Source organism: Cupressus sempervirens, chromosome 5 (genome assembly GCF_028749045.1).
Source record: "Cupressus sempervirens isolate cs-2001-9-10 chromosome 5, ASM2874904v1, whole genome shotgun sequence".
Classification (NCBI taxonomy): domain Eukaryota; kingdom Viridiplantae; phylum Streptophyta; class Pinopsida; order Cupressales; family Cupressaceae; genus Cupressus; species Cupressus sempervirens.
Window position 1 is genome coordinate 687,570,228 of NC_143122.1, and position 26,498 is coordinate 687,596,725.

The 26,498-nt window shown below is 35.2% G+C and overlaps 1 protein-coding gene across 3 annotated transcripts in view; it reads right to left on the reverse strand.

The window, feature by feature from the left end:
- Positions 1-20,855, reverse strand: part of LOC149557818 (uncharacterized) — a 106,514-nt gene extending 85,659 nt beyond the window's left edge. Inside the window, exons 1-3 of one of the 3 annotated variants that reach the window (XR_016364922.1) lie at positions 20,579-20,802; positions 17,329-18,181; positions 16,698-17,010 (exon numbers count right to left, since the gene is read on the reverse strand). Coding sequence is in view for 2 of the 3 variants with exons in the window: in XM_089832302.1 (XP_089688428.1) it covers positions 16,698-17,010; positions 17,329-17,945 (930 nt within the window). In the remaining variant the exon portion in view is untranslated. Of the gene's footprint in view, positions 1-16,697; positions 17,011-17,328; positions 18,182-20,578 lie in introns of all 3 variants that reach the window. The other 2 variants (XM_089832302.1, XM_089832303.1) reach the window with 2 other exon arrangements.
- Positions 20,856-26,498: the final 5,643 nt, after the last annotated feature.

Here is a 26,498-nt window from a genome sequence, read left to right on the forward strand (position 1 = left end):
TGATCTGCTTAAATCAAGGACACCCAATTTATTAAGGAAGACTGTTCAGCCCAATTAAGCCCAAAAGCACGCAACATCCAACTACGACAACTCGCCCCTTGTACCACAAGAACGTCCAAGACAATTCCCTCTACTTGGGATGGCCTACATAACTTGAGGGAACTGATCTAATGCCTGTCCCTAACATATGTCCTTTCCTTCCATTCCCATATGATGGCTTGTGGGTATAAGAGATAGATAAATTGTGTTAATTAAAAAACCACAGATTGGCAAGGCTTTATTAATCTCTCAATTAAAAATGTATTAAAGTGTATAGATATCGAACCAGCAACCACATTGCATATCACTAAGCATATATATCAAACATAATTATGTTCTTGCACATACTTGTCTAAATTAGAATTCTGCTATACAATGCTGTATGTATATTTCTAAATTGTTCTGAATGTTATTTTCTTTGATCTTCCTTGATTCAATGATTCAAGGTATTCGTGATTTATGATTGCGTAGTTATTGATTAGATGATTGAAAGTGACAATATAATCAATACTATTTTGATATATTGGTAGATGATGGTTGGATGAATGTTGACTTGATGGATAGATGCTTGACTACTGAATTGTTTATCTACTCGATCCCAAGATAAAGTGATGACTGATGTGGTTGTGATGATTGTCTGCTTGATATCGCTGATTGATGTTGAAGTATAGCATCAATCAAAGTGCTATACTTATTACATTGAGTATTTGTATTCATGATTTATATGAACATTGTTTTATGTCTCATATTATTGATAAGAATATATATATATTTATTTATTTATTTATTTATTTATTTATTTATGAATGACTTCACTTAATTAATCGGGCTCTTATAATCAGAAGAGACTATTATGTTATGAAGTTCCTAAATGTAATTGTTTTACCACCACATGAATATCAATTGAGAAGCAAACTAATAGTATTTGCCTATATACCGACGGTGATCAAGTAGGGACATGACCCTACGTGACCTTTGGCCAAGTAGAGTCATGTCTCTATCGGATTGATTTTATCATGATACCTCGTTGATGGTAAATTATCTTTAAGATAAATATCTTATATATATAATATATATTATATATGTAATATAATTATATTATGCATTATATATTATTATATAATAATATAATACATATATGGTTAATATATTAATATTATATATGTGCTTAAAGGTGAGTTATACATATAGTTATTTATTAACTAAATGATGATTAACTATAGGGAAATGTCTCTTAAAGAGACATGTCTCCTCCTCTCATATTTATATGAGATCCAAATCTGCATTTGAAAATCATCAATAACATTTGTAGAAACAAACTTAGAAAAACAACAATTGATTGTTTGCCTGATTTCTTGAGAGATTAATGATTGACGGATGAAGGATTTGTTTGGATGGATTCATGACTTATGATTGGTAAGCTCTCTTTCAATGCTTGGAACGAAATATCCTTCATACTTTATTGGTGAGCAGGCCACCACCTTTCATAAGAAAGGAGTTGCCACTTTTCATTGTTGCATTTGAGAATAATTAATCCTCAAATTGATCTCCCTTGGCTGTTGTCTCCATATGAAACTTTCTCCCCTTCATATCTTTCAATGTGAGGGAAAGTCGTACCTCTTCATCATTGAGATGATCATCGATCAATATCCAATGTTGAATAAAGGAGGGGAATACTACTTAAATAAGCAATTACAAGAAGATATTTCTATAATGGAAATGATCGAGAACTAAAAATGCATAGAAAGTTACTAAACTAGCTAAACAACTTAAAGAATAAAAAGTTACTAAAAGCTAACTCACTCACTTATAAGAAGTTAACTACATGACCATTATACTAAACATTACAATATTACTTTGATGCCTTACAAGTCTTTTGGCCACAAATGCATGAAAGGTTGATTCCTTCTCTTCAGAATGCTATGTGACATGAGCCTACTACTGAGACCTCCCGGTTGGACTTCTAATCAACAAACCACTTTCTACAAATCTTCCTTACATAACCAAGTACAAGCACTAAGTGCCTGCCAGCCTAATGTTGGGCAACCGAGTCATCCCTCCCTTTATGTAAAGACCAAGATCGGCTTCTTAAAAAAACTTCAATCTTTGTTCATAAAAAACAGACCAAGAAAAACTAAAACCATGGTTTTGCCAAAATTTGGTAAAAATACATTGAAACCATGATTTTGCCAAAAATCACCATAAGAAAACTGCTGCAAAACTGCACAATGATTCTTTGGAAAAATCTATGCTAGTAGGTTCACCACCCGTGGACTCTGGTACTAGATTGATTTGCACCAAGTCCAAGTCTTAGTCTCTTCCACCCATGGGTCTGGCAAGGGTCCACTCTCGAGTGGGCTGGTTTGTTGAAGACAAGCCCAGGTCAAATCTGAGTGAACCAATGACAACCCAAGCAGTAACAAATGTTATGGAAGTGACTTTTTTTTTTGCAAATTTATTTGTTTTTTGGATCCCACAATCCTAAAAAGGTCTTTCTATAAGACTTAAGTTTGAAATGTTTATGTTCATTTATTGTGTAAACAACTTGTTTTCCCTTGAGGTGGAGTAAATTTGGTTTTAAAATAGGTGGTCAAGCAAAAATATGGTTGAGCAAGAGGGAGTTGGAAGCCCAATTGTAAAGCTTGATGAAGTGCTTGAGCTTCACTGCTCTTTTGCAAGTTTCTATTGGCTGAAACAGGTAAATTTTTATTTTCATTTTATTTTGCTTTTGTTTAAATTATTTTTCATATATCTTTAATCATCCATAAGATCTAGCTATTTTATCTTATTTTCATTATCTTGTTTTTGCTTTGAAAATCTGAATGTGTATAAAATTTCTTGCCATAGGAACTAGAATCGCGTCTACCTCTTCTTCCGTAAGCACAAATGAATTACAGAAAACAGATCCAAATTCTAATTCTCCTCTACAGAAATATGTTAATATTACAAAACTGCTTCGAGGAGGTGGGAGATTTCATTGGAAATATCGGGGATGTGAAGTCAAATGGAATAGTTCATATTATCAGGCAGTAGGCCATTTGTATATATTCCCAAGAAGAAGTCAAAAATTGCACTGGAAAAAAGCTGCATATACCAAATGAAACATTGTTAAAACATATTATAAAGCATAAAAAGGCAAAAGAGTGAAATACGCAGAAAAATTTGCCCATTAAAAAAATGAAAGGGAATACAGCCATGTTCAGATATTGTGGTAGAAGACCACCCATTTTTTTTTACCACAGCTAAGACTGAAATTGAAGCACCTGTTGCACCCAATACAAAGAGAGTCAAACCATTGCCCACCAAAATATAGCAAGATGCATAAATACAAATGGGTTGTCTTTGATGTTGTTTGCTCCCCGTACTAAAAGGTGTTGAAAAGTGTCAATGAAACTCCAAGAGGTCCCTGGTTATGAGAAGATACGCAGAACCTTGTTGGAAAGAGAGGTCAAAGGGTTTGAGGATGCATTGGAGCCCATAAGAGATTCATGGATTGAGATATGTGTATCCATCTTTTCAGATGGGTGGAAAGATTCAAGAAATTTTCCCCAAATCAATGTCATAGCATTGTCCCATAAAAAGGCAATGCTTTTGAAAGTCGTGTATTGTGAGGCGCAAGTAAAAGATGGGCAATTTATTGTCGATATTGTCATCTCTGCTATTGAGACAGTAGGACCTAGAAATGTTATTCAAGTCATAATGGACATCGCAAAGAATTGACGAGTTGTTGGTTTGTTGGTTAAAGAGTGATATCAACATATCTTTTGGACACCTTGTGCGGTCAACTAGCTCAATCTTATGCTACAAAAGATTGGGAATGAAATTGGGTGGATCAAAGATGTGTTTGCAGAGGTAAAGGACATTCATATGTTCATCACCAACCACTACATGTCTCAAAGAATTTCCAGATTATTTTCAAATATAGAGTTATTGAAGGTAAATGAACTTAAAGTAGTAATTTTAATTACAAAATTTAAAATGAGTATTTTACATTTTCTGATTTTCAAATTTTGATTATGTAAAGTGTATTCTTTTTAAGTGTTTGTCTTTATATAATTATTTCCATTATAGATTGTTGAGACCTGTTTTGCATCTAACATAATTTTTTTGAGACGACTTGAACATGAAAGCGACACTTTGTAATATCAAGCAACATTGAGAGGGCAAGTAAAATTAGGAAACGACATTAGATGGCTCATGAGGCACATGCAAAGTATCTCCTTAGTTTTAACAAGCGATCAGGGCCATGGGACTATGACAAGTATTGAAATCAAGATGGACTTTATTTATCAATGCAATTCGGGAAGGGCTCCCTTTGTCAACAGCAACCTCTTGGGTAGGGATGGACCTACCACGATCCAAGATACCAAAAAGCACCTCCAAACCATTAGGCCAATCCGGAGGGGCAGCATTCGCATGACGAGGGATGGGGCTTTCCATGTTACTCTAATTTGTTGCTAACATAAGTTTTTCTTCTAAGATCATTGCCACCTTTCCTTTTACCTTTTTCTCAATTAGACACTCAGCCTGCAAGTGACCCCACTCCTTGCAATCTTTGCATTGTTCTATGAATTCTTCAACCTGTATGTCCTACTACCAAATTCTCTCCAATGAGCAAATCTCAACTGCCTTCAGTAGAAGGGGGTAGAGATTCCAAAGAACGCGTAGGCAAGCATACATGTTGAAGTCTTCCTTTGAAATTGCTTCATCAAATTTGATGAATTTGCCCAATTTGTCCCCAACTGCCTTAAAGGTTTCCTCATTCCAATATTTATGTGGAAGGTTGTATAAGCAAATCTAGATTGGAATTTCCTCGATCTTGGCTTAAACAAGACTGAAATTGGGATTGAGTCCTTAATACAAAACCCAACCCCATTCATCAAATCAGGGTCATTGTATAAAACACGATTTTTGTCCTATGAGATCCCCTTGGTGATCAGAAAAAACCCATTTGGTAGGGTTTTGATAGTGACATGCTCTCCCCATGTATCATTAACCCACTTTCGAATCTTGCAAAGTGTGGGCCAGCCTTTACTTCATGAAAAAAGTTCTTTCTTTTAAAATTTAGACCGAAATTTTCCATGCTAACTTATCTTTAGAGGTTGAAGGGAGAGGCATGGGGGCTGGATCTTTTGGAGGAGAAAGGCTCAAACGCCAAGCATTTTTCTTTAGATGTTTGAAATTCCCTTGAGCACCAAAAAAAACTTTTGAAAAACCCATTGCTTCCAAGGAATGCAGTGATCCAGAGCAAACCGGTCTTGAAAATAACCACAACCTGACCTAGGGTTCCTGGACTTTGACAAAAACCACAATAATCGACTACAATCCTAACTATAATTGAAGTAGTTTGTCCTCCCATTAGCTCAGCCTATAAGCCCTAAGCCTGAACTTGGGTCTTGGATCCTCCATCCTGTCACCAATCCTAATACCTGTGATTGAAGCCCACTTCACCAAACCAACGCCTTTCATTGTACCTTCCACAAGCCTGCGCTCGTCTTTGTCATTCACTTTCCTACCTTTGATGGTCGCTTCTCTACCTCTGGCACTCACTTCCTTGACTTCATCGTTCGCTCACCATTTCATTCTTTCTAATAGTTCAGTCCACGATTAACTATAAATCCTACCATATTTCAAAGTTCTAAAAGCATAGTATGGAAGAAATTTCTAGGATTCGATTGTTTCTTCATCTCCAATATGTTAAATTATAGATTGATTAAATTTGGGTGAGTAGTTTTGATAGCGCAATGACAGTATCCCGATCGCTTCTTTGTTTCACATCAAAAGACCAAAGCTTAATCCATTTATCCCTCTTGCCCTACTACCCACACAATGTCATCCTTAGCACGTCCACATTCTCAAAGACAGCTCGCATGCCTCCACAATGCACATACAACAACATTGGCTGCTTTATCAGCGCTTCCTTTGTCACTGCCTCTTTCATCTGCCTCCCCAACAACTTTTTTCAATGTTTTTTAATTTCTCAAGTGAGACATTACATTTTCTGGTTAGACTTTGTTGTAAAATAGCCTATCAGCTTTTTTTTTGCTATGAATATATATAAATTGTAAAGAATCCTGATTTATTATTATTACTATAAGTGTGAGTGTGTATGACAACATATGGGTTCTTGGCCCATCGTCAAATTCAGATATCATATCTGTAATTCAGTATTAATTCATAGATTAGATGCAGCATATTAAGATGTTGTCATACAATACTTTATCAGCCATATAATATAATATCTGGGAAGGCAGGTTTGGACCCTGAAGATCGGTCAAGGTCCAGATTCATTCAGCTTCGGATTCAAGCCTAGGTCTATGGTGGGTCCGAGCAAGGTCCCTGTTGGTCCGCCCGGGTTGCGTGGATCCATGCAGACCCACAATCTCCAACAAGGACCCTACCTGGACCCACCGCGGACCTATGTGAATCCAAGCAGACTTACAGCCCATGGGGCCAAAAAAGTGAATTTGGATACATAGAACAATAAAAAATTTAATAATATTTTGTTTGCAAGCCTAATAAGAAGCATTTCATTCATCTAATCTCTCATTTTCTTTCTCATTTTGCTCTCTCATTTTAGTGTGGCCATTTTGCAAGTTTAAAGAGACAATGATAAACTATTAAACATTTGTCATTTATCATTATGTTTCAAATTTTATTATCTGTCAATCTGATGAACTAGTCTATGTTTTGAAATTTCATTTTGCAATTTAGTAATTCAATGTATGATTTTCTTTACAATCATGAACATAGATTAATGAGCAAGCATTTAATGTTTATCTTTGACATTTGGCATTGATCAATGATCAAGTAACATTGATATCTTCATACTATGAAATGACTTAGTAAGTTAGTTTTACAATTATGCATGTTTTTCTTCTTTTTTTGCATGTATGTATATATATACACACACACACACTCACGAACCCACCCAAAACCCAAAATGGGAAAAGAAAAATTGCCCAAACCCAAAAACCTGAACTCAAACCCTAATTTGTCCTTGAACCCAAATCAGCAAATTAGTATAATATATATTGTCACTAGATGAGTGCAGACGATATGTATTCAATACCAAATATAAGTAATTATGTCCCAACTCCTTATTGATCCTTCCAAGTGATCAATATTAAATATATTTAATAATCTTCTATTCTTATGTTTCTCTCCTATTCAATTGGTCAATAATCTATATATAATTGTGTTGATCTATTCTTCAATCACTACCATCTATTTTAAAACATTCTCCCCTTCCTTTCATAACTATGGCCTATTCTAAATCTATCTTTCAATATCTCCTCATATCAATCTTACTGTGGTTGCCGCTTGTATCCTATGTTTTTGCCATAATCCAAACATCATTATAAGTGTGGTCGCAGTCAATTTCAAATGATTATATATAATTACAATCATATATCTTTAACTTTTATCTTCATTGTGTAAACTCATAATCAGTTTGGCATTAATGTTCATAATATATATTACAATTATATTGATGGCTATTTATTATGTTCATAATTATATATCATTTATCATTCTTTCCCCTCTTGTGTGGGTCATATGCCAGGGGTGTTCTTGTCTTAATTTCCCATTACAATGTTATAGCTGTCATTATAAATCTTAGAAGATCAGAAAAACTGTTGCCAAGATTCCTCCTTACACGGTGTTGTGTCTTTCCAAATGCAGTGACACAACCTACCCAATCTCCTGCTAGCAGGGACATATTTTCTGAGTGTATTATTTCTTCAGTGATCTCTTATTTGATTGTTGACCCTATTCTTCTTTTCCCCATCACTGTCTATATTTTCAGACTGCTGTAAATATAACTCTTATCTGTATTTTTCCTTTCTTGATTCTATTTTTATGCCCTCCCAGAAATGAAAGTCTGTCAAAATATATCCCTTAAGAGGGACAAAGAGACATCTCCTTTACTGTGACTGGAACTTTCCTTAAAAAAGGTGCCTTTTCATATATTTTAATTCCTTAACTAATTCCTGAAGCAATAACAATCTTAATGACCATCAAATCAAAAGCAATTACAATCCAAACTGCCCTACCTTGTATTTGATATTTATTAATCATGATTAATTTACTAATGACATTCATTATTTATTATCAAAATTTTCTATTTATTTATTTATTTATTTTGATCGATAATAAAGGACATATATTGATATTCAAAAACAAGGGGGGTACATTGCAGTTGTGCCATAAAAAGTGTATGGTCATCATAGACATACCAGACCTACCAGCCCCCACCCCAAGAAGAAACATGCTTGCTTCATGGAGAAACAAAAAGGCCATTTACCAAACAAAAACTGGCCAAAAGAAGCAACTATCCAAAACCCCCATGAACCCCGACCATCCCATATACAATATTGAGACCACAGCTTCAAAATGTGGTCACCATACTACAATGGCACGCCCAAAATGGAGACATACCAGAACATGACAAAAACCATCCAAACCAGCCTACTGGAACCACTTGGCCGCATCCTCCCGGAAGACATTTGGGATGGTAGACCCCACCACTGCAATCTCACCCCCACAAGCAACAACTCCACTAGAACTAGGCATATAATCCTCCAAGAGGGAGATGTTAACATCAGCCATTGCAACTTGCTCCACCACTGAAGTTGAGCCCCTGGCTGAGTTTCTCCTCCACCCTGTTTTAACAAGGATTTTGCACTGAATCATACGACAACTAGTGGCATGCACAGGTGCATTCGACTTTTGCACAGTAACTTTGTGTTTCCTTGGTCTTGTATCGGCCTTGAGAGCACAAGCTTGTGTTTAAGAATGCAACCATTGCACCAGCTTCCACCATCCCCAACGAGCCACGGGCAAGTGTACTTAAGGCAGGTCCACCAATGACCACACTACAAGAGGTTGCAATTCACCCATTCCTCCACCAATCAACCTCCAAGAGCGATCTCCCATGAGCAAACCCACACCTAGTTCTACCCACTGAATGATATTCTCCACGGGGACACTATATTTCAACTCCAAGCAATCCCACACCACCAACCTAACTTCCATCTTTGAATCTACAACCATAAGCCCAAGCGCCACAAAGAGCGACGAGATATCTAGGTTCAAAAATGGCCTCCAGTCATTCTGCAAGTACTCCCCAAAGATGAGCTCCTCATCTAGTTTGAAAACATTTCTCAATCGTTTCACAAAAATTTCTCCTTCAAATGAAGGCATCTGCGCAATCGTTTTGAGTGAGAAATTCGCCTCCATTGCTTACAGTCAAAACACCACTGCCTACTACACACAACTCTAGTTGAAATCAAGGGAATGAATGAAGGAAATTACGAGGAGATGCTGATATAGGCCTCGAGAAAACTCCAAAAACCCGTACTTCAAAGCCTTGAAGCAAAATGATGACTTCCTGTACTTCGCACCTCTACTTAGCTTTTGAAGCAATGAGGCTTGTCCTTCCACCTCCATTTCAATAATGGGGGTTTCCCTAGATCAATAATCATGGCTTGAAAGTAGTGAAAACTCCGGTAACCCTCATCTAAACAGAATTACCTTCGTATGGCATTGCCTTCCACATGTTAAAGTTTTTGTTTGCATGGGTACCACATCTATATCACATGTCAGGTCATGAGAAGGGATCAATACCAAAACCTAAGATCCTCTTATTCAAAAATTGAAATGTACTTCATCTAGTGGGGAATGCATCAGCTCCTGGTCTACAGCTATCTCCAGTCACCTTGTAATGATATCCTAGCTAGTAGGGATGTTTGAGAAGAATTGTCAATTCACAAGGGGTTCAAATCATCGGGAGGGATGTCCCAATAATCTTCAAAAAAGTGCCTATTTTAGATTACTTGCTCCAAGTTTCGAAAGAGTATCTGCAATATCATTGGCTTCCCTGTGCACGTGGCACACCCTAAAGTCCTCAAATTCGTCAAGCAAGTATCGAATATGCGAGATGTTTTTGTTCAAATACCAAGCATCCATTTTACCTTTGACAATACCCCGCACTACCAATTGTGAATCTCCCTCTAAATGGATTTTCGGATTCCAATCTTCAATCCAAGTAGGATTGCCCCCACTGCTGCCAGGCATTCTGCCTGATAATTTGTACAATCCGAGATTTGCTTCGCAGACATAGCCAAAATGCTGCCCCTACCTCTTGCCACTACCCTAATTCCTAAGGGGCTCGGGTTGCCCTTGGCAGCACCAAAAAAATTTACTTTTATCCATCCTTCTTCTGGGGCTTGTCACCTTACTACATGTCTTTTCTTAGTGTGGGGATCAGCCTCCCCAAAACCCATTAACAGGCTGCTATTTATTTATTTATCACTTATTTTTGTTTTATATTTTTTTCTATTATGATTTAATATTGAAATTCATTACTCGAGGGGAGTATTACAATAATTTAGTTTGATAAATAGTTTTTGTGACCATTTATGGTCATTGGGGCGGGGCACATGAAGATATAATAGAGCAAATTGGAGCAAAAATTTTGGAAAGAATAAGAAAAATATCCATACTTCAAACATTGGGATGCAATCACTCACTTTAATCCCTTTTGTAGATAGATCCATATGCATAATGGATTTTTAATGTTGTTTCACTTTTGTTGTTTTCGTGACCTCCAATTTAAATGTTCTCTCCACTTAGCTTAATAACTTCTACATGATCTAAATTCTACCATTCTAATTGATTTTATGTCATTTCTAGTTTACTAGATTGATCTAAAATGACCACAAGTTAATATGTCCATGGGTCATTTGATCATGAGTTATTTTGTCCATGGGTTCCTATTACCCTAAGTTATTTTGTCCTTGGGTTATTATTATTCTGCTTAAGTCATTATGTCCAAATAACAAGGGTATACAAAACAACATGGAATGACTTGAAGAGGGCATTCGAAGAAAAAATTAAATGGATACTAAGTGACAACTTGATAGTAGTGGAAATCTATAACACAAGACAAGGAAAGAATAAGACCATAAAGGCCTACAATTGTAGGTTGAGCGAATTGTTCGATAAGTTGGAAAACCAACTAGTCGATGGGCTGAAAAAGAGGTGCTCTATCAAAGGACTAATTCTTCTCTACAAACAAAAATGAAACGGGTACCCCCTTTCTCCTAGGTTGATGCCTATAATCAAGTAGTGGATATCGAGAGTGAGAAGAAGACATCACAAGGGAAGAAAAATGCTAGTGATCACAAAGGTAGGGATGAAAGCGTTGACGGAGAATATAAGACCAAATAGGTTCTAGAAAAGACACGATGCAAATGATGGAGTTGAGAGCCGACAAAGAAGGTACTAGGGATGGCAAGGAATTGTTGTGCACTAATAGCAAGGTCAAGGACCACATAGACAAATTGCCCAAAGAAGTCCTTCTACGACATTTGCCAAGTACTAGCACACTCCATTAAGGAGTGCCTATACAACCTGAAAGCCAAGAGCACCCAAGTGCTCTTCACCCAAGGAGCGTAGGGCTCTCCAACAACCACACCACCCAAGCTGGCTACAATCTCTAATGCCTTGTCAGGTGGATAGTGCAGCAACCAACAAGGGAATAACAGCAATAAAAATACACCTAGAAGCCAATCCTATACAATGCGAGGGGGCAACCCATGATTTAATACCAAAGATGTAACAAGTAGGGTCACTTCACATAGGATTGTCAAAGGCGACTAGGAGGTGGAAGGAAATTGTGAAAATTGTGTAATCTAGACAACCATGAGGACACTAACTGCCCCAAGCAACAAGTGCATACTAGAGATAAGAAATCCAAAGGAGGAGGTATTGGCAATCACCAAGATGCAAGCCAAGAAGACAACATGTCCTAATCCCTATATAGCGACATACCTTAATCTTCATGCAGAGAATAAAAGGTTAAGGGAAATCAACATCAATACCAAACCAGCATTGGAGGAATGAAGAACGTCATATGACACTACCAACATTTGCCTATGGTCAAATCTAAAATGAACATTATGTGGCAAATGTTGCAAGCCATCATACCTATATGGATGCCAAACCTTCTGGAGACCATGCCATAATTGAAGGTTGTCACTACCAACATAGTTGGTAACAACACAAGTGACCAGAACAATGGCAAGTCAATGAAGGAATAGAAAGACAGTCCCACCTATCCAAGGTTGTTAACAATTGGCGATTGGTCCCAACAACTGCATTTCGATGTAGATTTTCACTTTGGCAAGACAAATATGTTCTCTCTTCGGCTCCTATTTCTCCATTGATAAGATTATCTTATTGGTAAGACCTTATGATCTTTCATCAATATCATTTGTTCCCCTTTTTTATTACGAGTATTATATGTAAATGTAAGTTTTTGACTGTCTCGTTGATCATTCATAAGTTGTTTGGTAAGACTCTTTACCCTTTCAATAAAACATTTACTTTTGCCAAGATATTTTCTTCACTTGTTAGATCAATGTTGCTATACCAATATCACTTTATCAAATTAACCACCAGAAATGTCTCATCGATACATGTCTTTTCAATATAACATTGCTCTTCAATAAGACATCTTTCTGCTTGTTAGGTGTTCAAAGCTTTGCTGATATGACCCTTTTCGGAGAAACCTTCTTGCATGTCTCTTTGAACATTCTTTTATCGACAAGACTACTTACACCTTTATTAGATTCCCGATATCTCATCAGGTACCTTTAGTTTATTTTTGATAAGAGTTTTCATGAGTCTCATCAAAGTCAAACATCTCAATATTACATCATGTTTTAATGTAACACTTTTCGGCTTTGATAGGCATCTGGAGTTTTATCGATGCAAATACTTTCAATAAGATGCATTTATCTATCTCATTAACAACTTGTAACAACACTTTCAATAAGATGCATTTATCTATCTCATTAACAACTTGTAACAACACTTTCAATAAGATGCATTTATCTATCTCATTAACAACTTGTGACAACCTGATATCAGTAGGACCAGTCTTCATTTGTTAAACACATGATATCAAATTATTGTCAATATTCTTCATTTGCATTTCAATGAGGAATCTCATAAGTCTTACTGACATACAGCTTTCTGATGTAGTTCCACCTGTTGATGTAACACTTTCCCACCATTGTAGAACCTCAACACTTTATCAAAAGTAGCATCATCTTTATTTTTAGCGAAGGTATGCTCCTATCTTATCAATAAGCAGCTTTTTGATATAACTTGGACTTTCAGTGTGATACATCTTTACATCCCATCAGCGTATAGTGTTTCTTTGATACATGTCCTTCGATATGACGGAAACACAATCTTGGCAAAATATAATCAACGGCTTTGTTAAGTTGTTATTCATATTTGGTTTCAATAAAAACTTGAGATGTTTGAATTCAAAATTTGCCGGCAACCATAGAGCATAATATTATAGTCAATTTCTAGTATTTTTGTCATGAATCGTGACAGATTATAATATCTAGGAGAGACTTTATCAAAAGTTGTGGGAAACTCAAATTCTATGGACTGTAGTGAATATTAACGGAATCAGCATGAGCAAGGTGGGGATTTTTGTCAGTCTTGGGGAAAAAGCTGAAAATACTATCTCATTTTCTAAGGTGCTAACACCTTGGACACATGAGCAGAGAACCTTTGTAGATATATAAAAAGCAACATTTCTGGTGAAGAAACACTAAAGAAATCTGCATAATCCACAATTTTTATTTCTTTTATATGCTAAAAACTAAAAACTCTCGAATTTATTAAGAAATGAGCAAAAAATCTACTTAAAAATATCCTTGCCAAACATTCAAAAAAAACCACAAATTTTATTTTAGGGTTACTTACGTGACCATTTTATATTAGTTTAATAATCATATATGCCATTTGCAAAAGGTTACAACCTTTCATAATTACCACCTTTGGAAGAGTCACAACCCTGCACCATTTATGTCCTTTGAAAATCACTATCTTTCATGATTGTCACTCTTTGAAAGTGTCACAGCCTTTCATCATTGTTGTCCTTCAAAAGACTCATAATCTTTAATAATTACCACCTTTTGGAAAAGCAAGAACCCTACACATTGTTGCCCTTTGAAAGACTCACAACCTTCTATAATTAGCACCTACTGGAAGAGTCACAACCCTTCATAATTACCACCCTTTGGAAGAGTGACAACCCTTCACCATTATTTCCCTTTAAGAGATTGCAAACGTTCATAATTACTACCCTTTGGAAGAGTCACAACATCACAACCCAGGGGGGTCCGTTTGAGGACAGTCTTTTATGCAGAACAGTTTATTGATATACAGGATGGGATTATTGTGCGTCCTTTATCCTTTCCCTGGTGTTGGACACGCACACTCTACATCTCCTTGGGTTCATTCACAATGGGCTCTCATCGGCTCCATAATCAAACAGACCACCAGATCGATAGGGAGAACCAGAACTGTTGGCTTCATGACATGGGGGGCACTAAGACGGAGACACTTTATTTCTGTTTTTCACTACTTATTCAAAGAGCACCAATCTCTCTCATCCTTTTTCAAGTACACTAACCAGCAGTGTCTTACACTTCATCTCCAAGAGGTCATGACGCTACAAGATCACACTTTACAACTTTAGTTCCCTTTAAGACAGACCACAGATCAGCTCATCACCTCCTTCTTCATGTTGGTCTCTCCGGCTCGGGGTACCAAGTGGTCACTTGGTCTCCCTCCTCCTAGACACACCAGGCCTATAAGGCCACGCAGGGGTTACACTTGGCAATAGTCCTCCACTTCCAGTGGCTTAGAGGGACAGCCCAGGGCCTCCTCTCACTTCCGTCCATATCCTTCTATTTTCAACTTTTTCTCAATGAAGTGAAGCAGCTAGCTTGTTGCTGGCTTCTGCTTCTGCTTCTTGGTTGGGTTTTGTTTCTGCTATTTTCCCCAGGCATCGTTTGGTGTTCCTGTTGTTAGCTCATCCTTTGTTGTGTGTTGGCAATCCCTTAGATCCTCTTTGTAGTTGCCTGTTGGACATTAATAAATTTATCTTATCTTACCATCTTTTCTACCATTTAAAGGAGTCACTTTCTTATTTTCTTCTCATTGATTTTTTTCTTGCATTAATTCTTTTTTGATTCACACATTCCTTTTTCTCTTCTTTCTTCTCTCCCCAACTTTCAAATGAAGTTCTCTTCTCCCTTTTATATCTCACGTTTGAGGGAGTCGCAATTTTTCACTACATGTTTTATGGCCATTCATTAAACTTAACTAGATTTTAATTTTTAATTTTTTAATTTTATACTTAAAAATTAAATTTTATTTTTGCTCTTATATTTTAATATTATTATTATTTACTATTACATCCTATTTCAAAAAAGGAACATTACAGCATGAACACAAGAAAAGGATGTCAATTATACACAAAACCATACACAAGCCAGAAAAAGTAACAACCTTTCCTTATAAGTTGAGAATGCTCTCTTTGTAGCACAAAGCCTCCCAAACATGCAATTAAAGTATCAGCTTATTGCACAAGACTCCATTTATTCAACAGATATTGCCTGAACAGCTAAATAGATCTAATGCTCTGCCATTTAATTTTGTTTAGGTTCTTTGAATAACCATTCAAAGAAGCAAAATTTTAAAAAGTAACTTGGTTCATCATCTTCTTTGGTGCAACTGATGTCTTCTTGATCAATAAGGATTAGTGTGCAACCCCAATCTTCAAGTGCCAACATAATTCGTATTCCTCTGGAAACAGATGGCATACTTTGCATTATAGTAAACTCTTGTTCCATCAACAACCTCTCCTCATGTTCAAAAAATTGGTCAAAGTAGGCACGAATTTCAATCCTTGTGGAATGGTAGAGGAAAACCTAGTAACAGACATTATATCCTATTTTAACTATCCTGCCCATTCACATATTTAATATGACACAATCCCCTATTCACTATGTAAAATTTTATGTACCTAATAAGTACATGATACCTCATCAACCACCATAAAAAAGTCTTTCCAAAATTTGATGGTGGCATGAGAATAACAGACCTATAGAACCGGTTAGACAAACTTCTAATTTGCACTGAAGATTTCCCAGAAACTTTCCTAACAAACAAGTCCAATGAACAAATGGTAATAAAGAAAGACGAACTAAAGCATATAAAGCTTCTCATAATTTATGTTGTAAGTTCTGTCTCTGTTTGATCTTTGTCGATGTGATAATATAACAATTATTATAGGTTGTTGATAATGAAAGAATTACATCCTTTCATCTGCCATCATTTTTCACCCCCAAGGTTAATTCCATTTTTGAATAGATATTTGCTTGCTTCAGCATTTTATCACCATGAAAGGAAATCATTTAATTTCTTTTTAGATGTAATCTCAACTGACTAAATATGAATGTAGCATGATACAATATTACAAACCTTATGTTACATGTCTCTAACTCTCTATGGCAACCCAAATTTCCAAACATTGGTAAATATCTAGAACTAAAGAATTTAGTGGACAACCTCCTTTATCTCTTCTACAGTTTACCTCCATTTATAAAAATAGCAAGATTTTTATTTTCAATGGTTAAATCCTAATAACTGCACGACCCTTTGATAAGAAGGTTGTTTTGTGCATTCCCTGCGTTTTAATGCAATTAACTAACAGATAGAATGTAAATTAATCATGCCATGTAAGTTTTTCAGTAGAAATGTCAAAAAAAAAGTATGTGTACCTCTTCCCTCATCTTATCCTGAAAAGTGGATGGCAGCATGTTGGGAAATACTTTAAGAAAAACAGGCAACAAGAACTCCATGAATGGAACTATAATGAACACTGCAAATGGCACAAGCCTGAAAATATCTGCCGTTGTTCTAGTTAATTGCTGCCTCTCTCTTCGAGAAAGAGTCTTTCCACTTGCGAGTTTCAATAGAAGCCTGAAGGATATCCTCACATCAACCCAAAGAAGTTTAGTTCCCATCCAATAGTGTTGCAAGGCTTCAAAAAAGTCATGTTTCCACTGAAGCAGCTTCCTGGCCCAATCCTCCCTATTAATTACACAAGTCAACAAACAATCAGCACAACAAATTTATAAAATATTCAATAAATATATTGGCATTACAAGCAAGATGTAAAAAACAAGTATTCCTGATGACCATCAAAGATTGAAGTAAACTTCGATACAAGATAACAACTACAACAAAGCTCAAGAAGGTGAGCCTTCCATTAGAATCCAGAATTTTCTAATTCCCTCAAAGTTCCAAATGTGTTTTTTAAGAACTGTTTCCTTTCTGAACAAATGGTTATATTGCTCGTGTGTGAAATGATACTATAAGTTTCAAGCCCTTTTAAAGAACAATGCTTGCCTGCTCATCGATGCCACTGCTCTTAGTGCAGGTCCAACCCCAATCAGTGCAGTCCAGAACCTTTTCACCATGCTTTCATCCTTCTTCAGGAGTGCCTGAACTTTTTTTGCGTTAGCTTTCACAGAGCTCAATCCTGCTACAGCTTGGTCACATTCTTCTGGGGATGCTTCAATTTTCCTTTGTTCTAAGACCTTATCTTCATCCTGCTCTTCTTCATTGTTAGGAACGCGTTGAGTTGCAGTTGCAGGGCAAGAAGTCATGGTGGAGCAAGATATCCATCGAACCCCTGAATGTAGAAGCAGATGCTCCCTAATAGTTCTTACAGCAGTAAATGTAGAAGCATCTCTGAAACCCATTCTATTACGGTTTTCTGCCCAGACTTTAGTGAGCCCATAAAAGGTACTCTTTGGTTTCTGGTCTGTGACATTATCAACAATCTGACAATGGTGCTCAATGGGCAACTTTGAGATTGGTTGCAATAAACACCAATTTGTTGAATGTGCAATGCTTTCATCTAAAGAGGGATAAGAGAAGATGCGGAGTGAAAGAGCAGCATCCTCTGATAATAGCAGGGCTTTTCTTACTTTCCGATAGATAGCCATCTGCTGGGACGCCATTTGCCAATAATCTTATCCTAAAGATAATAGGAACTGCATGCAGAGGAATGAACTGAAATTCTATTTGCATGTCTGACTCTAGTGTGCTTAAGTTAAGAAGCTAGGACACCAGGCTAACTTCTGTATGGAAACAGATGACCGTAAACTGTGTCTTTTTCACAACCCAAAAATTCATGACAGGCATAAAACAAGTTCTTGGAAAAGCCTCTTAACGCATTCCACGGAAAAGTGCAAGCCTGCAAAAACAAATGGATTCCAAAGAATTATATTTCAGTTATCAGCTACAAAAACAATTCAAGAGAATATAGCCATGCAGATAAAGTTGAAGCTATCTTGGTGGTGTGAAGTTTGAGATGATTCAAAAGATATAATTTTGTGGCAAAGCTATAAGAATGGATAGCTGTAAATATGTCTGATCAAAAATGACTAGGCATGAACATGGTTCTACCAAAGTAACTCAAGATGTCAGGAGTAAAAGAGATTAAGTCAAAAACTTCCTTTACAAGATCTAATCAAACCAATACGATCAAATCCAGTTGTAACTCAGCTATGTGCTATTAGTTATGTGAACTCAACCTTTCCATACAATGTGATGCAATGTAAAAAAAAAATCAGATTACTGAAATCACAGCTAATGATTGTTGTTGACGTATGTATAAAACTACAAATGGATGTAAAAAAAGTTTGATTTTATGAAATACAATTCTGGTAGGTACAGAAATTTTTTAATTTGACCGTGGGAAAAGAAATAAACATTAGAAAATATAAAAGTAATCCATAGAACCATAGTAAGCATTGAACGGTTGACCATAATAAGTAATTCCCTAAGTAGTCCTGTTTGAACAGGAAAAATTTCAACCATTGAAATTTGATAATCTTCTATGAGGAAAATATTCACTAAACCAGTAAATTCTCATTTTTATATGAGATATGCTATGTCTTTGTCAAGACGCATGAAATGTAAATCAAATATTTACTGTAGCTTCCTGAATTCACATTTTAGAGCCAATAATGGTAACGACATATACTTTGCAATAAAAATATTTTCGCACTGTTATAAACTTAATCAAGAGAACACATGAATATATAAATTTTATCTGAGGACCAGCATCCTGATTCAAAAAAGTACTAAAAATTTGTATTTAAAAAGATGTCAATTACATCCAATAGTGTGTGGTGGGAATGCAATGGAGATCACCTATGAGCGCATGGCCCAAGTTCAAACCATCCTCGCCACAATAAGGTGGCCCAATGTTGAAGTCGCAGTGCAACATCTATGGACACAGTCAAGTTTTAATCCAATACTTGAGAATCTTAAAAAATGTAATACAGGCATATCCCACGCAACATTAGAAATGACCAACAAACTCATCAAACATTTACCGGTCAAAAAGTTACAACAACATTTCATTAAAAAAATTATAAATAATGGGTGACATCCTAATGATAAGATGAGACCAACTGGCACGATAATGACCTAAACCCCACTGAGCTTGCTCCAGCTACATGGTTCAATATGTGATTGAACTGTCGTCCATCATGTGATGAAATTGGAAGAAAAACCTAGATCAATTTCCTTGGAAGGAAGACCCAGGATGTAGCTTATAGGCAAGAGATTTTTGAGTTTGGCAATTCCTTACATGTATAGCTTTACCTTTTAATTTACAATAGAATGGCATTCGAAGAGGGATGAGATATAGATGTGGAATGAAATCTCATGGTAGGGATATTGAAGCTGTAGTATAGTGACGAGATTGTAAAATAAGAACATCGCAGTTGATCAAAAATAGAGCAGATGAAGCGAAGACATTTGCAGGAAACTCCAAACCGGATTATGTGATCATATAACAAGAGCCTGCACATAGTTCTAGATTGGAAGAACAAAACCAGTGTAACTCAACAGGTCTCTCGTGGAGAAGACCTACGTGTAAATTCCTGAATTTTGTTTTAATTATGTGTAAAATTGAGTAAAACTAGCTAAATCAAAAAGATTATAATGTTCAAGAAAAGTCTGCCATTTGACCAGTTGAATTGGCATTGTTTGCAGGAGGTAACATTTATTCTAAAGCTTTAAGACGTTTTAGTATATATCTACTCTGCCCATCTAGCTCAAACAGTATTTAGTTTATTTAAATGCTTGAGTACAATGTTCAGACCATTATTGATTCCCACAATCTTAAATAGCTTAATTATACTGACCAATTCAATCGATCTCAGGTCCGGTGCAATTTGTCTTTGTTCGCATACACCACGATCACTTTGATACTAGTTCCCCGAACAAGAAAACGACCTAGTTTGGGCTTTCACTAAAAGGGTTGTGCTAAAGCTTTGTTTATTTATAAAAGAAAACTCAAACCATATTAAGCAATGTACAACATCTAATTCTAACTTACTGAAAGCCATGTGCAAATTCAAGGAGAACTCGATTAACTAAACTCCCAATTACTTAGATCGTCTTCCCAGTGATTCTGAATAATTTAAATCCACTCTTCAATCCTAACATCTGTCTCCAGTGTATTTTCAAATGAAGCAATTCCCAAAAAAAAGCTTCTGTAGATTCTGTGATCCTACGAACCGTGGTTTAATCCATCTATAGCAAGTACAAAATGAAACCACAATAATGAAGAAATTACCTTGAAATATATTCAGTTTAAAGATTACCAAATTAAATCCTAAATTTTCTTATGCTGGAACTCTGATGGATTCGACAATTTGCAATGGAGAAACATGCGCTTGCGATGATTTAAGAAAGCTCTCTGAGGAGTCTTATAATTTCTTGAAACTATATGTGAAAAAGCAGGTGCAATGACCAGTCGGGTTTCTTCAGTGCAGGCAGGGTTTTAGGTTTTAGACTCATTTGTTCAATATGTTTCGCAGTGGATAGTTATGGAGAGTTAAAAATGATAATACGATTGTAGTTATCTTCTTAAATGGCCTTTGTAAAGGTTGAGGATACTTTTTAAAAAGCTTAAAGATTAGCATACTTTTTTAAAGCTTAAGGATAGGATACTTAATATATTGAAATAGTAGTATTTGTACCGAATATGGTTAGATTTTAGTCAATTTTGTTTATAAGTTTACATGTCTTGATTTAAAGGTGAGCTTTAGTCTTTCTATTGGCTTCATCATATGAAAAAACTCTCTTTCTATTATATAAACTTAATTGTATTTTTAAGTAAAATTGACAGAAGCAAATTCTTACCATCATGCACATGCAATTGAGAGATCTACCAAAAAGATAGAAGACGTAATCTACTTATATATAGATATGTATTATGCAGACTAAAGCACCTCCATTCTTCTTATCATCTTCCTCTTCTTGGTCTTTTTCATCTCTAATTTCTTTATTGCTTCTTCTCCTTTTCATTCTTGTCCTTTTAGTTCCACTTCTTCTCCTGCCCCTTATTCTCCTCCTCCTCTTCCTCTTGGTTGTCCTTTTATTCTTCGATTGTACCTTCTTCCCTTATTGCTCTTGCTCCTCTTCTTTTACTTTTTCTACTCCTTTTACTCTATTTCCTTTTTCTTTTTCTTCTTGTGCTCCCCCTCCTCCTTCACCTCTTTTTCCTCCTCCCCTTTGTCCTCCTCCTCCTGGTTCTTTTTTTCCTTCATTTCCTTTTCCTTTTGTTTCTTATGCTCCCCCTCCTTCTTCGCCTCTTTTCCCTCATCCCCTTTGTCTTCCTCCTTCTATTTCTTTTTCATTGTATTCCTCCTCTTCTCCTCCTCCTCCTTTTTTCCTCCTTTTCCTCTTCTTCAACTTTATATTCTTCTCCTTCTCTTCCTTCTCGATCTCTTTTCCCTTTGTCTTCTATTGGTTTCACTATGTCTTCTTCTTCTCCTCTTCCTCATTTCCTTCTCGGTCTTCTCCTTTTTATGCTTCACCTTTTTTTTTAACATTCGCTTGTAATAAAAGTTACATCTAAAAAATTTTTTACACTTAAATGATACATGCATAGACAATATCAAACTTATTTGATAATTGCTTGATGATAATAATAAAAATTGCAACCGCAATATAGGAGATATTTTCCTTCACATGTTCATTATCTCCTTCATCTTTGTGAACAACACCTATCTCTCCTTCATCTTCGTGAACAACACCTACATATAATGACTATTAACTCTCTCTCTCTCTCTCTCTCTCTCTCTCTCTCTCACACACACACACACACACATTACACAACTTAACCAAATTTTTACTTATCAACCTCAATCAAAGTAATTTTCACAATCAAAAAGATCTTAAACTTTATTGTTTAGTGGGACATAAAAATTTGGTTGCTTGTGGTAGATCTACCCCATTAAGCCTCTGGCTTTGGTTCATTCTTTGCCTCTAGCTTCATCCCAGTTTTAGCCTCAAGAGCATGTTTTGGGATTGAGGAAATAGCAATTTGATCTTTTGAATCGCAACTAATGCCTACTTTGCATGTGCAATGCCACCAACTAAAGCACCATCTATGTGTTGCATCAATTGCAACAGGCCTTTGAGGCATAATTCCAGTCACCCTCTTTTAGAAGCATTTGATGTCTATAAAGAAAAGGAAAACAAGTAGAATCTATCATGCTATGAATTCCCTTGTATTTCTTGATCTATGGGGGGGCTTTCCTTAACAAGCTTTATAGATAAAATATGCTATTAAGGCATCAATTATTATTTTAAAATTTAATTTTTATAATTGTAATTATAAAAATAATTGAATATGATTATATTCACTCTCGTGTGTGGGACATGAAACGTAATATGATTATATATTTTGATAACATAAGAAATTACTTATTTTAAAATTATTTTTTTGTTTCTTGAATTAATTTATTCTAATAAGACTTGGAACACATACTCCAAATAGGAGTTATGGTAGAATAAATGTATTAAATTAATAGTTTCCCATGGATTAACAAACCCAAAACTATAAGATGTAGATCGCAGGTATAAGGAATAATAGAAATGTATTAAATTACATTTCAACTAATTAATTATTTTACTTCTTGTTCATCAATTAGAAAAACTTAAGAACAAATATTTCTAGATATCTTAAAATAGTCACTGTAAATTCAATTGAAATGTCAATTATTTATTATGATTATAACATTCATTTTTCCTACATAAATGAAAACTATTTTATAGTTATTTATGTTGGAGCTACAACTATTAAGAGCCTGATCGGAACAATTGTTATATTGTCACTGATGTCAAACCTATTGGTAAGACCAAGTGTCAAACCTACTGGAGAGACATTTACTGCCAGTGTAAAGTGTCATATCTATTGATTGATGAAGAGGATTTGAAAAGAAGATGTCATGAGATAACCTAGTGAAAGTTTGAGTTGAGATGTGTAAGCAAGATAGAATTGCAATGGGCACTTGATAAGTTAGTTTATGACAAGATAGTGTGTTGTTCAATCAATACATGAAGTTAAGGAGATAGTTGGATAAATCTCAAAACTGAGACAAGTCATAAGGATAAGCTTGACTAAGTATCAAAGTTGCACAATCAATAAAGGCTCGTTGAAGCAGAAGATTAAAGAACTCAAGGCCAAGCATTGCAATGTTGGGCGAGTAATAGTATCAACCAAGTTGAACAATGGTAACCAAGCAAGACAATTCAGTGATGACCAAGTGATCCAGTGAAGATCGAGTAGAAGAACACAGTGATGAATGAGTGCCAACCAAAAGAATAGTTTATGAAAGATTCAAGATTTGTGGCTGACATAGTTGAAATCTTGGAAGAAGAAAAATGTATCGACAATAAGAATTGGTGAGTTTTATCATTTAATGCAAGGAAAGGATGAGTTGAGCAATCAAAGGCTAAGATTTGAGAAGATGTTTCTAGAAGTGTTGAGAAGAGAAGAAGAACAAGAGATGGACAGATTCATTGAATGTTTTGGATATGATCCTAAACCCTAAGATCTATGATTGTGATTAAATAGAGAAAGATCAAAGTTACCTATTTAAGGAGGTATCTAATACATTTAAGGGGATTGTTGAAATAGAAATTTGCAAAGACAAGTGGTGAATAGACTTGCAAGGAGAAGTGTGAAGTTTGTAAGGTGAAGGATTGCTTGAAGAGTTGTAAAATAGATTTGAGATGATGAGAATGATGGAGTCCAGTCAATGAACTAAGGTTGAGCTAAATAGAGATCTAGATTTACAAAGTGAGTTGCATGTTATCAGATCTAAACTTTATTGTTACTTTCTAACCATCGTGGAAATTTTAAAAATCCTTTTGATAAGGTTGACCTAACAAACATTTGTAAATCCTTTAATCAAGGTGACAGTCTAATGGAATGTTCTTGAGTCCTCTAACAAGACTACTCCTAATAGGATGATTAAATCTTTTAACAAGGGCACACCCAAGAGTGTGTTTTGTAACCTTTAATAGGGTTGATTCCTAATAAAGCTCACTTCAAAAGTGTGGAAAGTATTAGCACGTTACTGGGTTTTTCCCAAATTAGGTTTTTACATTAAATCTTGGTGTTTAATATTATGTAGATGTTTGTTATGTGTTTATGCTACTTACTATTTTTAAGTTTAAGTTATTGTTGATTGTGATAAGTTTTTGTAAATCGACACATATAGAACAAAGAGATAAAATGGAATCAATAAGTTGGATTGTAGTGAATAGTTTTAATTAGTGGATTATTGGGTTAAGTCTGTTAAAGTTTTAAGTGTTTTATTTGTACATCTGGACCTAGGGATAATTGATTCACCCCCCACCCCTCTCATTTATTCCAAATATTCTAACAATTTATTAGTATTATTATGTTCATTTCCCTAAAAAATAAAAACTATTCCATGGTTTCAAGTGAAAACTATTACTTAGTTTTGATTGATTGCCCCGCATTTTGGAAATAAAAAGCGTCAACTTTCGCTTCCATATTTTGCCAAAAAAGACAACCTATGTGTCTAACTTCTTATGAGACATCATGCATATACATGCAAAGAAGGGTTAAAAAATGAAAAGAAAATATTACCTAAGCATTCAAAATTTCTTATTGAAAACACTAGAAATAGTTTTTTTTAGCTTTGAAGCTCTAACTAGAAAAGAGATTAGCTTACAAATAATAGAACTGCTTAAGATCATATAGATACATGATGAAATATAAATTGTTTTATATATCCTCTAGAAGGCCCAGGTAGAGGTGTGGTAACCACAACTAATATATTTAGCTTGTTCCTAAAAATCCACTTAGCACCTGTAATATTTTTGTTAGTAGGTTTAAGTACCAAAGTCTAATTTCTTTTCTTTTCAATATGATCAAGTTCTTTGTTCATTGCTTTAACCCAATCATCATCTTTTAATGCATATTTCACAATTTGAGGTTCAACTTTGATAATGAGCAAGTAGTTTCCTTTTCCTTACTTCTCGGCAATATACTAACATTATTATCTCCAATAGTTTTAGGTTGAAAATGATTAAGTTTTACATACCTTGGGAGTGCCATTTCAGTAGTTTGATAACCTTCATTTTCATTTATAAGTTGTGCATCATTTACTTCTTCATTCATTTGTGGTATTGTATTAGGATCCACCGGTTCACAGTAAATTATCTTGTTGCAGTCTTTTAGTTGCTTCCTTCAATCTTCTTCAATGTTTTCTGAAAGTTCGTCAACCTTAATGTTGTCACTCTCAACCATCTTGTTAGTCCTCCTTCTCAAACATTTGTGAGCTTTAATTATAGTGGAATAACTAAGAAAGATTCCTTCATCTCCTTTAGTATCAAACTTGCCATTTAATTCATCTTTCTTGATGTAGTATTTGCTTCCAAAGATATTTAAACAACTAGCATTAGGTGTATGACCACACCGTAATTCATAAGGGATTTTATTTATACATTTCTTGATTTTTATCATGTTCAAAGTATAAACAATAGTACTCACCGCTTCTCTCAAAGATATTAGTGTCACTCCTTTTTTCTTTAATAATGTCCTTACACATTCAAATATTGAATTGTTTCTCCTTTCTACAACTTCATTTCTTTATGGTTTTTTAGGCATTGTTACTTGCCTCTTGATTCAATGCTCATCACAAAATATAGTGAACTCATGTGAAGTGAATTCTCCTCCTCTATCATATCTAAGACACTCAAGAGTTCTACATGTTTCCTTTTTAACTCGAGCTTTATACATCTTGAACATATGAAATGAACTAGACTTTACTTTTAGAAATATGATTAACATCATCCTTGAATAATCACCAAAAAATAATATGAAGTACTTATCACCATAATAGATCTCAGGTCTAATTGATCCACATAGATTAGTAGGCCAAATAAAGAATATTTTTTGAAGAATAGACCTTACTAGTGAAACTATTACTTGCCAAATTTCCTAATTGACACTCTTGCATATAAACTTCTTAGGTTTGACTAAAGTAGGCATGCTTGTTACACATATCTTCTTACTAACCTCGATCAAATTATCAAAATTGACATGATGAATATTTGATGGCATAACAAACATTCTTCTACTTTATCTATCAAAAATTTCCACTACAAGTGTCAAATTTGAATAGATTACATCTTTTCTATTTAGGAATAGCAATCAATTCATGAGACTT